The 12612-nt window shown below is 47.3% G+C and overlaps 1 protein-coding gene across 3 annotated transcripts in view; it reads right to left on the bottom strand.

Annotated features, from left to right (window-relative positions):
* Positions 1-12612, bottom strand: part of LOC115156912 (extended synaptotagmin-2) — a 56928-nt gene that overhangs the window by 32688 nt on the left and 11628 nt on the right. For all 3 annotated transcript variants that reach the window (XM_029704732.1, XM_029704734.1, XM_029704733.1), the window contains exons 3-7: positions 6172-6213; positions 3488-3622; positions 3022-3098; positions 2856-2928; positions 1879-1968 (exon numbers count right to left, since the gene is read on the bottom strand). In XM_029704732.1, the coding sequence (XP_029560592.1) occupies positions 1879-1968; positions 2856-2928; positions 3022-3098; positions 3488-3622; positions 6172-6213 (417 nt within the window). The remainder of the gene's footprint in view (positions 1-1878; positions 1969-2855; positions 2929-3021; positions 3099-3487; positions 3623-6171; positions 6214-12612) is intronic.

The following is a 12612-nucleotide window of genomic DNA, read 5'->3' as shown; positions in this document are numbered from 1 at the left end:
CTAGAGTGCTATTTATTTATTTTCCAAGCAATAGCACACAATATTTGATGTACAACAGGTTTTTAAAGGACCAAAGAGTTTGTCTGCTTCGTGTTTTCATTTTTGCCATGAAAAAAGTGATGCTGCTATCGTCATAGCCCTGCTAACGAAGACATGACTCTAGACAGCAACCTACCAGTAAAATGCATTGATTATCCAAGGTTCATTTTTTTAAACAACAACAATCAGTGCTGTTTATAGATGAAGAGCACATGATAAGGATCTCAATGTAATGACATTGGGTTAAACAAATGCCCTCTGTTAGTCAGTAGAAAGAAAAAGTGGTTTCCTCTTTGGTTATGACCGCATGGCATGAGAATACTGCAACATCAAACAGTCCTGGTGAGGCCTTTTATCATGGCTGGCTGCACTGCTCCACTCCGCTCTACTCCGCTCTACATTCAAACACACAGTGGCTACACTACACAGCCACAGCAACGCCACTCACACTTCCACCTCCCTCGCCCCCAGCTCAGTCGGGCACAGGTTACCAGCCAGTCCTAAAGGGTGTCAGATACCTCACTGATGGTAGCTTTAAGACCAAACAACACAGCTTAGGGGATAGCTAGACTGTCTCTGTCAGGGTAGAGGGGCAGGAGGATTATGAAGGACCAGCGCTTTAAAAATAGCTCTCTGGCCCATCTCTGTGGTCTGTGTTTGTCGGGCTAATGACAGCTCCTCGTCTCTGCTGCAATGTCTCAACTAACTCTATTTTATTAACGCTGTATCATTGCATCACAACTGATACTAAAAGTGGTTAGGATTACGTTTTACAAAGAGCGTAGTTATAGACTGGCTAGGAAAATACATGTGGCATGCTATTGTAATCAGGACTGGACTGTAAAGGTTGGTTCTGTGTGACGATTATCGAGCTTAACTGGCGGGAAATTATTCATCTCATCAGCCCTGGAACAATCTGCTCACAGCACTGAACCAACACTAACTGATTTTAGTTTCTTTAGGGGTTAATATGTCTTAGGGGGGAGGGTTGTTGTATGAGATGGTATAGATTGGATGTCCAGCTGATTTACCATAGACCTTTAATGAGTAATAATAGGTGATAAGCAGCATAGTTCATCTTGGAGGAAAATCAATATGAGGAGTAAGCAGAAATCCTACCCAATGAGAAAGACGCAGCCTCGACTGCATAACAGCACAGAGACTTAAAATAAAGCTCATTTGCTCTCCCCACCCCGACACAGAGGCGATAACACCCATATCTTACGGATAAACAACGCAATGCTATTTCAGTCCCATAACGCCACACCACTACAATTAGAATATGTATCTTCACAGAGACAAATGGCGAGTGACTACAGGTAATCAACAACACCTGAAACTGAGTCTGGTTAAAATAAGGCCAGAGTATTATTGACTAGCTAGGAAATATATCCAATCTATTGTACCTATTATCTCTTCAGTTGTGATGACTGAAGAAAATAAATCCAAAAGGAAGTAGTTACAGTGCCCTTCTTGTCCTTTTGATGGCATGTCTCACTCTCCTCACTCCCCTATCAAACCCTCAATCTATAACAGATGCTGAAACACAAGAAGACAACAGTCAAGGAGCAGGGGATGGACTAAGTCTGCGTCCCAAATAGAAATAGCACCCTATTCCCTATATAGTGCACTACTTTGACCAGAGCCCATCAAAAGTTGTGCACTATATAGGGAATTGGTATTCATTTGGGATGCAGCCTAGACTAGACTTGGGCTTTCTGAAACTGGAGCTCAACAAAACGTCCTTCACATCCAGTTGTCTGCAGACCACTCCCTCCTCAGAGGTTTAAAACCACTACAAGAGTTGTAGAATTAGTCAAAATGGCTGCCAATACTTACAGGCTTCTTCAGGAAAAAGACAGCTAGGGCTCCGATCAACGGCATGTCTCCGAGCAAGGGCTCCATGATGACCCTCAAGACACCTTGAAGCTGCAGAAAACAGGCCAAATCAGTGGCTTTTCAGAAGCAGAGCATGGGGTATCAGTCTTACAACATATGTAACAGTGGTATGATAAACATTCTTATTATCCACAGCTTCAATATCACTGTCTGTATAGTTAATGGGCCTTGTAGTGAAAATATCCCTTTCCGTTTCAAGGAAAAGTCTGACCAGTTTTACACTGATTCCATTAGTATCCATCATGACTGAAATGACTCTTCTCAGAAATGGTGACACACTGTCTAGAGCTCCAAATGTGGTTGCAATTAAACACAAAGTCATCCATTAACATGCAATGTAAATATTTGACCTTTATATTTAAATCAGTGATTACTCTAATTTAAGAGGACATTTTCGATAACCATACTCTTATGTGGTCCTATTCTCACATTCACAAATTATTACAGTGAAAAGCCAACCACCTATTAGGAGCCAACAAAACCGCCTGAAATCTGGACTGATACCTAAACAGCCTATCAGAGTGTACGCATAGACCACCCGAGACTACAGTCTTTAATCTAGCCATAGACAACGGGTTTGTAATCTTTACTGTAGGCTACTCTGAATATAACTGGCTCCCTCTGATCTCAGAACAGAAAATATGCTGCTGGTTTGCAAGGGCAACCTCTGCCAATATTGTATAATCACCTTTCATCCTTATCTATATGTGTCAACATATTGTGTGGAGCGAAAAAAACCTGCAGTTTACATAATGCATAGCCAAATATGGCGGTGGCTAATGGTTAGTCTAATGCACCAGACAGATCCTCTCCAAACTCAGGTCTGGTATATCAACTCTTCAATAGCGGGAGAAAGTCACAACATTTCAGAATAGTATGTAGTGTATGCACGTGTACGATATTAAAATCATGACTACCTGTATACTTTTTATACCAGCTCTGCAGTAGTATTTCTTGATGTCAACATCAATCTCTGTATTTCCAATAAAGCTGAAAAGATAAAACAAAACCAATGTGTTATGATACACAATTACATGAAATCAGAAATCTCTTCAAAATGAACCACAGTGCATGTGACTATACCTAATGTCCAGGTCCATGATAATCTGTCGTTTGTCCACATTCTCAGTGTACACTTTGACCCCGTTCACCCTTATTGGCTGCAGAAAGAGAGAGAAAGAGAGAGAGAGGGGGGAGATGATAGGATGACAAAGCAGGACCCACTGGTTGACAAGTGCCTCTGTGTGCTCAAACAAGGGAAAACTTCCTAACTGCGCTCGTCTAACCACACGTCAAGCAGGGTGGTGTTCCTAAATTCCCTTACAAGGTTAACACATTTAAAAATGTACATAAACTGGACATTGTTGATATATGGCTAATGACTGTAAACACCTATTAACTATATTATACAGACTAAACACCTATATAACAAGATATAGAACGCTTTCCATACTGCTTGCCATAACAGTGGGAACCTAACTAACAGTAACATTGACCCCAGAACTCATCACTGAAAACATGCATGTCTATTCAAATGCCTCAGTCTCACCTTGTCCCCCATGTCGATCTTGGTGAAGCAGAAGGAGCTGAGGTGAGCGTTAGCCCCCTTCACAGCCGGCTCGATGGTTTCTCTGAACAGCTTGTCAACAAACTGACAGATGTACGGCCACATCTGTTTCACTGTCTGAGGAGGGAGACAACGAGGAAGACTCAGGGTTAGACGGGTCATATTTTCAAAGCTCAATGTCTGTCCGACACACCACACAGGTAACGGCCCTGTTCTCTGTATGGTTTTATTTAATAGGACTAAATATTAAACTGTTCAATTGAAGATACATACTTTAATCCTCAAAAGGAAAATTAGGAGCATTACTGAGTCATAGCTAACAGGTAGGAAATGGCCTCATTATTGCCTACCATTATCTCAACTGCCACATTTTCTTTGTTTGGGTGTGGCCCTGCTACAGTTTATTGGCTCGTCTTTGTTTTAGTGATGCATGAGCTCCTTACCACGTTTGAGTCTACCATAAAAACAACAGCTTCTAACACTGTTGCATAACTAATAGAGGTCAAGAAAACAAATGTTGCTCTTTTTATTACCTACTGTGTCTTAGAAACATGGACTAAATCCCTAGACATCTGTTTTTTACAGTAACAACTCCCTCTCCAGTGAGTTCTGGAAGTGAGAAGGGTCTCCAAGGAGGCTGGTACCGGAGCTGGGTTAGCAGAGCTCCAGATACGGGACGATTTATATCAGGCTGCTGCCTGCCCACCTGCCCGCCCGTCCCCCCCAGCCTGCCCGCTCCCCAGCACACCCGCCTCCCAGCCCTGCCTGCTCCTCAGCCAGCCCGCCAATCAGCCCGCCTCCCAGCCCTGCCTGCCTACTCCCCAGCCAGCCCGCCTCCCAGCCCTGTCTGTCTGCCAGCTCCTCAGCCCGTCCGCCTCCCAGCCCTGCCTGCCTACTCCCCAGCCCGCCCGCTTCGCATCCTGCTCGCTCGCCAGCCCGCCTCCCAGCTCTGCCGCCAGCCCGCCTCCCAGCCCTGCCGCCAGCCCGCCTCCCAGCCCTGCCGCCAGCCCGCCTCCCAGCCCGCCTCCCAGCCCTGCCGCCAGCCCGCCGAACCAGCCAGTCAGCCCGCCTCCCAGCCCTGCCTGCCTGCTCCCTAGCCAGCCCGCCTCCCAGCCTGCTCCTCAGCCCGTCCGCCTCCCAGCCCCGCCTGCCTACTCCGCAGCCCGCCTCCCAGCTCCCCAGCCTCCCAGCCCGCTCCCTCGCCAGCCCGCCTCCCAGCCCTGCCCTCGCCAGCCCGCCTCCCAGCCCTGCCGCAAGCTCTGCCTGCCTGCTCCTCAGCCCACCTGCCTCCCAGCCCTGCCTGCCTGCCTGCCTGCCAGCTCCCCAGCCAGCCCGCCCGCCTCACAGCCCTGCCCGCTCTCCAGCCCTGCCTGCCCGCTCCCCAGCCCTGTCTGCCCGCTCCCCAGCCCGCCTGCCAGCCCTGCCTGCCTGCTACCCAGCCCGCCTCCCAGCCCTGCCCGCCCGCCTCCCAGCCCTGCCTGCTCCCCAGGCCGCCTGCCCAGCCCTGCCTGCTCCCCAGCCCACCTGCCCAGCCCTGCCTGCCCGCTCCCCAGCCCTGCCTGCCCTGCCCGCCTCCCAGCCCTGCCCTGCCCGCCTCCCAGCCCTGCCCTGCTCCCCAGCCCGCCTCCCAGCCCTGCCCGCCTCCCAGCCCTGCCTGCTCCCCAGCCCGCCTCCCAGCCCTGCCCGCCTCCCAGCCCTGCCCGCCCGCCTCCCAGCCCTGCCTGCTCCCCAGCCCGCCTGCCCAGCCCTGCCTGCTCCCCAGCCCGCCTGCCCAGCCCTGCCTGCTCCCCAGCCCGCCTGCCCGCTCCCCAGCCCTGCCTGCTCCCCAGCCCGCCTGCCCGCTCCCCAGCCCTGCCTGCCCTGCCCGCCTCCCAGCCCTGCCTGCCCTGCCCGCCTCCCAGCCCTGCCTGCCCGCCTCCCAGCCCTGCCTGCTCCCCAGCCCGCCTGCCCTGCTCCCCAGCCCGCCTGCTCTGCTCCCCAGCCCTGCCTGACCGCTCCCCAGCCCTGCCCGCCTCCCAGCCCTGCCTGCCCGCCTCCCAGGCCCGCCTGCTCCCCAGCCCGCCTGCCCTGCTCCCCAGCCCTGCAGACCTGCTCCCCAGCCCTGCCTACCCTGCCCGCTCCCCAGCCCTGCCTATCCGCTCCCCAGCCCGCCTCCCAGCCCTGCCCTGCAGCCCGCCTCCCAGCCCTGCAGCCCGCCTCCCAGCCCTGCCCTGCAACCGCCTCCCAGCCCTGCCCTGCAACCGCCTCCCAGCCCTGCCCTGCAGTCCGCCTCCCAGCCCTGCCCTGCCCTGCAGCCCGCCTCCCAGCCCTGCAGCCCGCCTCCCAGCCCTGCAGCCCGCCTCCCAGCCCTGCAGCCCGCCTCCCAGCACGCCTGCAGCTGGGGAAGTGCTGCAGCTGGGGAAGTGCTGCAGCTGCAGTTGGGGAAGTGCTGCAGCTAGGATAGTTGGTATCAGACCTGGGTTCAAATATTATTTTAAATACTTTATCTGTCCTTGATTGAGCTTGCCTGGGTTGAAAGACCAATAGGATAGTCCCAAAACTGAAAAACCACCCATCTGGTAGGCAGGCTAGAGCAAACACTCAAAGTATTTGAAAGATCTCCAATAGAATTTGAATCCAGGTCTGGTCAGTATACTGTAGGACACTGCAGTGAAGATGTTCAGTACCTTGTTGAGCCATTCCACCCTCTCCACGTCTGGATAATGAACCTGGAACGAAAGAGAATAACATTGATTATTTCATATTCCTGTCTGATCAGAGATACAGTGGGGTAGATGCAACATGTCATGTCTCATTCCTGGTTAGTCAAAAAAGTGTGTGAAATGATTACAGACTTTCAGTAAAGCAATAGACAGTAACCCAACTGACACGTTTGACAGGATACTGTAGTGTCTGTTGTATGATGCTGGTATTCTACTAATACACTAACACATACACACAGCACATCCCTTTTGTTAAGTAGTGTTTTATGCAGCTATCCAGGCCAAGCTCTATAGTCATGTCCCTGTACACTCTCTATATCTGTTCAAGACAAACCAGACACTGTTACAGTACACAGAACAGTCCAAACAATGAGGGCTCCCTGGCATGTGCAGTTCTATCAACACCACACACACACACACACACACACACACACACACACACAGAACAGATCCAAAACAGCATTCCCACTTCTTCTCCAAAACAATCCCTCAACATTAAATCCTCTTATTATAGAGCTTTGATATCTGTGGCTGTCTAGAAATGATGAGGAAGGAGAAGATGGAAATGATGACGACGGTGTGGTTTAAAAGCACCACATGTAAAGCTTAGAGAGGATGGAAGTGCTGATTCTGTGCATTCAGAGACAATTCTGCAGTATTGCTGTCTAAGGCTGACAGCGTGAGAACAGCAGCACCAAGCCGTTTTGAGATTGCTGAGGCAGGGAGTCGACTATGACAGATATGCAGTTGGCCAGACAGAGCTTCTGCAGGCCGGCAGCATCCCAAATGGCACCCTATTCACTGCATAGCGCACCACTTTTAAAGTAGTGCACTATATAGGGAATCGGGTGCCACTTGGAATGAGCAACAGTCACGCCTCATACACAAGCTTGACTGTTCAGAGAGCAATCCTGGGCTCATATTGAGGCAGAGAGAGTAACTAAATTCTATAGGCACTGGGCAGGGTAATTGGGATGTGCTCGAATACAGATTAGATCAGTTCAATGATGAAAGGAACTATGTCAAAGTAGTGGTGAAGTGTTAAAGTAGTATTGTTCAATCAATGAAGTAAAGAAACTGGACAAGTATGGTTTCAATGGGTGTAGGGTGAAGATGCCCCTAAACACTGATCCTGGGTAAGTTAAATGGAAAACGCCAACTGGTGAAGGTTGGGATTGGGGAGGAGAAGCTGATCCTAGATCTTTACTACATAGGGGAAACCTCACCCCGGAGCAGTTCCAATGCATAGGGATGTTATTTGACTGTAATACCATTATCTCAATCCCAAATAGCCAGGCATGAGTCTGCATAATATTGTAGAATCAGATTTGTTTTCCTTGACAACTCCGATTGTGTGTCACAACCGAAGACAACCAATTCATTTCCCAGATAAAGTTCCCCCTTCAATGACATATTATCAGGATGTTTCTCTCCTTTTTAGGGTCTGTAGTAGACAAACAAGAGTTTGACGAGCAGCATATTTCAGCCTGCCTTGAGAGTGAGAGATCCCACACAGTGGAAAATAAAAGCAAAAGTTTGTTGTAATTCCTCACAGGAGAAGTAATTTCCTGGTTTGACTGAACAGTCAGTCTGGTGGACAGTCTGGTTTCCAACCAACAGACTCAGAGTGCCCATTGAAGGGGGAACTCTTGTTTTTGGTGCCACGGAAAACACACAGAGGATAATGAATAAAATGGTTTGAAACTGACAAGTCACAATGCAATTGAAAATAATGTATACATTTCCGAAAATAATTTAGAAAGCTCCTTCAAGCTTTGTCATTTGTCTGTATGGCGATAGGCTTATAGTTCATGGAGTTATGGCTTATCTTAGTACAGTATGTACATATAAACCAATGTAGGGGGACTTATCTCATGTGAGGTGGAGCATTGTGGTCATCTCACCTTATGACAGCTCATGGGAGAGTCGTGAGGGAATACGCCCCAAATGGCACCCTATTCCCTATATAGTTTCAATGTCACATGCATAGCGAAAGGCCTTTCTTGCAAGCTCTAAAGCCAACAATGCAGTAATCAATATCAATGTGGTACTAAAAACAACAAGGTAGAACAAAAACAAGATATAAAAATAAGAACATGATCAAGTAAGCAAACATACTCTATAGTCAGTTCCAGTACCATATTTACTATATGCAGGGATACCGGAGTGATAGAGGTAGATACTTTTGGTGATGTAGTGTATGTGGACACGCCTTCAAATTAGTGGATTTGGCTATTTCAGCCACACCCATTGCTGACAGCCTTACTGAAGAGCTCAGTGACTTTCAACGTTGCAACATCATAGGATGCCACCTTTCCAACAAATCAGTTCGGCAAATTTATGCCCTGCATAAAGCTGCCCCAATCAACTGTACGTGCTGTTATTGTGAAGTGGAAACGTCTAGGAGAAACAACGTCTCAGCCCCGAAGTGGAAGGCGAGACAAGCACACAGAACGTGCTGAAGCACGTAGCACATAAAAATCGTCTGTTCTCGGTTGCAACACTCACTACCAAGTTCCAAACTGCCTTTGGAAGTAACGTCAGCACAAGAACTGCTCGTCGGGAGCTTCATAAAATGGGTTTCCATGGCAGAGCAGCCGCACACAAGCCTAAGATCACCATGCGCAATGCCAAGAGTCGACTGGAGTGGTTTAAAGCTTGCCGCCATTGGACTCTGGAGAGGTGGAAACACGTTCTCTGGCGTGATGAATCAAGCTTCACCATCTGGCAGTCTGACATTTTGGTGGATGCCAGGAGAATGCTACCTGCCTCAATGCACAGTGCAAACTGTAACGTTTGGTGGAGAAGGAATAATGGTCTGGGGCTGTTTTTCATGGTTCAGGCTAGGCCCCTTAGTTCCAGTGAAGGTAAATATTAATGCTACAGCATACAATGGCATTCTAGATGATTCTGTGCTTCCAACTTTGTGGCAACCAACAGTATGGGGAAGGCCCTTTCATATTTCAGCATGACAATGCCCCCTTGTACAAAGCGAGGTCCATATAGAAACGGTTGTCGAGATCGGTGTGGAAGAACTTGACTGGCCTGCACAGAGCCCTGACCACAACCCCATAGAACACCTGCGAAACCCCATCGAACGTCGACAGCGAGCCTGGCCTAATCACCCAACAACAGCGCCTGACCTGACTAATGCTCATGGCTGATTGGAAGCAAGTCCCCACAGCAATGTTCCAACATCTAGTGGAAAGCCTTCCTAGAAGAGTGGAGGCTGATATAGCAGCAAAGCGGGGACCAACTCCATATTCTTGCCCATGATTTTGGAATGAGATGTTTGATGAGCAGGTGTCCACATAGTTTTGGTCATGTATATATATATATATATATTTTTTCGGCAACCAGAAAAGCAGCCTCTGGATGTAAGTTGTCCTGCTTGTTTATTGCCTCGTACAGTTGGTTAAGTGCCAGATTGTTATTTTTCTTATACTGAGGTGGAATGTATACAACAATCATGATAACAGCTGAAAACTCCCTCGGGAGGTAGAAGGGTCGGCATTTGACCATCAGGTATTCCAAGACTGTGATCAATGAGTTGATACTTCCACCACGCTCGAGCCAGCACACCAGTTGTTGTTGATGAGACAGTTGGACAGCCATGGGGGGGTATCTTGTCCGTGAGCAATGTTTCAGAAAAGCTAAGAATATTGCAGTAGAGAGTCCCGTTGGTAGCAAACCCTCAATCAGAGGTCATCTATCATTATCAAGTAACTGTATATTGGCCAGTAGAATGGAGGGAAGAGGTGGCTGGTTCTCTCTTCACCTTAATCTCACCAGGATACCCCCTCTCTTGCCTCTAACGCAGGCGTTTCCTCTTGGGTAGCCTGAAAATTGAGTCGGAATTACAGAAAGAGCCCAGGGATGAGTCGAAGTTGAAGCCGGAATTAAGGTGAGTAACTACCAATCTTATGTTCAAAAGTTCTTGTTGGTTGTAAGGAATGATAGTGGATACATTTATAGAACATAAAGTACAAATAAATGACAAAAGAATGACAAAATAGAGCTTGCAAAACGACAGCCATCCAGTACAGTGCCATCTTCTTAAAGTGCTTAGAGCTCTGGTCAAATGTAGTGCACTATATAAGGAATGGGGTGCCACTTGGTACGCAGCCCTTTGGAGTAATGCTGGACTTCTGGAATCACAGAACAGCTGTTTAGGAATCCATACAAGGGCAGCTAGCTAGGGGTCATTGTCTCGTTCACACACACACACACACACACACACACACACACACACACACACACACACACACACACACACACACACACACAGTGGACACATACTGTCACAGGAACAATTTACGAGATTTGTGTTCTGTGGGATTATACAAAACCATTCATTCTATGAAGAGAGAAACACTATAATAACAAAATGAAATTGTAATATACTGTATAGGCCTAGACATGGAATTACACTGGTCGTCTTGCTCTCACCAGCTATTTACATTTTGTTGGATGGGACGTGACTAGTGTTGCCTTCAGAATAGTGCATTTGTGACAGATGTCAGTATTATTACATACGATTATTATTACAGTAAAAAATAAAAAGGTCCTAGTGCCATGAAACGATCTATCACACTCATATCTTCTGTTCTGTTTGCTTACTAGGTCAAAAGTCAGTAGCAGTAACTATGTGAGGCATTACAGACCAGCAGGTCAAAAGCAACAGCTCCAACTTCCAACTAAACCAGAAGTTGCAGGTTCAGCCCTTTCTGCTACGGTGGAAAGTAGTCAGGTCAGTAGTCAGAAAGCAATAAACTCAGCAAAAAAAGAAACATCCTCTCCCTGTCAACTGTGTTTATTTTCAGCAAACTTAACATGTGTAAATATTTGTGTGAACATAAGATTCAACAACTGAGACATAAACTGAACAAGTTCCACAGACATGTGACTAACAGAAATCGAATAATGTGTCCCTGAACAAAGGGAGGGGTCAAAATCAAAAGTAACAGTCAGTATCTGGTGTGGCCACCAGCTGCATTAAGTACTGCAGTGCATCTCCTCCTCAGACTGCACCAGATTTGCCAGTTCTTTGCCAGTTCTGTGAGATGCTACCCCACTCTTTCACCAAGGCACCTGCAAGTTCCCGGACATTTCTGGGGGAATGGCCCTAGCCCTTACCCTCCAATCTAACAGCTCCCAGACGTGCTCAATGGGATTGAGATCCGGGCTCTTCGCTGGCAATGGCAGAACACTGACGTTCCTGTCTTGCAGGAAATCATGCACAGAACGAGCAGTATGGCTGGTGGCATTGTCATGCTGGAGGGTCATGTCAGGAGTAGAGGTCGACCAATTAATCGGAATGGCTGATTTAATTAGGGGCGATTTCAAGTTTTCATAACAATCGGAAATCAGTATTTTTGGACACCGATTTGGCCGTTTAAAAAAAAACATTTACACACCTTTATTTAAGTAGGCAAGTCAGTTAAGAACACATTCTTATTTTCAATGACAGCCTAGGAACGGTGGGTTAACTGCCTTGTTCAGGGGCAGAACGACACATTTTTACCTTGTTAGTCCAACACTAACCGCCTGCCTTACATTGCACTCCACGAGCAGCCTGCGTGGCAGGCTGACTACCTGTTACGCGAGGGCAGCAAGAAGCCAAGGTAAGTTGCTAGCTAGCATTAAACTTATAAAAAAACAATCAATCTTCACATAATCACTAGTTAACTACACATGGTTGATGATATTACTAGTTTATCTAGCGTGTCCTGCGTTGCATATAATCGATGCGGTGCATGTTAATTTCTCATCAAATCACAGCCTACTTCGCCAAACGGGTGATGATTTAGCACTGTCGTTGCACCTAAACATAAACATCAATGCCTTTCTTTAAAATCAATACACAAGTGTATATTTTTAAACCTACATATTTAGTTAATATTGCCTGCTAACATGAATTTCTTATAATTAGGGAAATTGTGTCACTTCTCTTGCGTTCCGTGCAAGCAGTCAGGGTATATGCAGCAGTTTGGGCTGCCTGGCTGGTTGCGAACTGTGTGAAGTCCATTTATTCCTAACAAAGACCGTAATTAATTTGCCAGAATTGTACATAATTATGACATAACATTGAAGGTTGTACAATGTAACAGCAATATTTAGACTTAGGGATGCCACCCGTTAGATAAAATACGGAACGGTTCCGTATTTCACTGAAAGAATAAAAGTTTTGTTTTCGAAATGATAGTTTCCGGATTCGACCATATTAATGACCAAAGGCTCGTATTTCTGTGTGTTATTATGTTATAATTAAGTCTATGATTTGATATTTGATAGAGCAGTCTGACTGAGCGATGGTAGGCAGCAGCAGGCTCGTAAGCATTCATTCAAACAGCACTTTCGTGCGTTTGCCAGCAGCTCTTCGCAATTCTTCAAGCATTGAGCGGT

The sequence above is a fragment of the Salmo trutta genome, chromosome 21 (assembly GCF_901001165.1).
Source record: "Salmo trutta chromosome 21, fSalTru1.1, whole genome shotgun sequence".
Taxonomy (NCBI): domain Eukaryota; kingdom Metazoa; phylum Chordata; class Actinopteri; order Salmoniformes; family Salmonidae; genus Salmo; species Salmo trutta.
The sequence above is the reverse complement of the archived record's forward strand: the minus strand, read 5'-3'. Positions and strand labels throughout refer to the sequence as shown.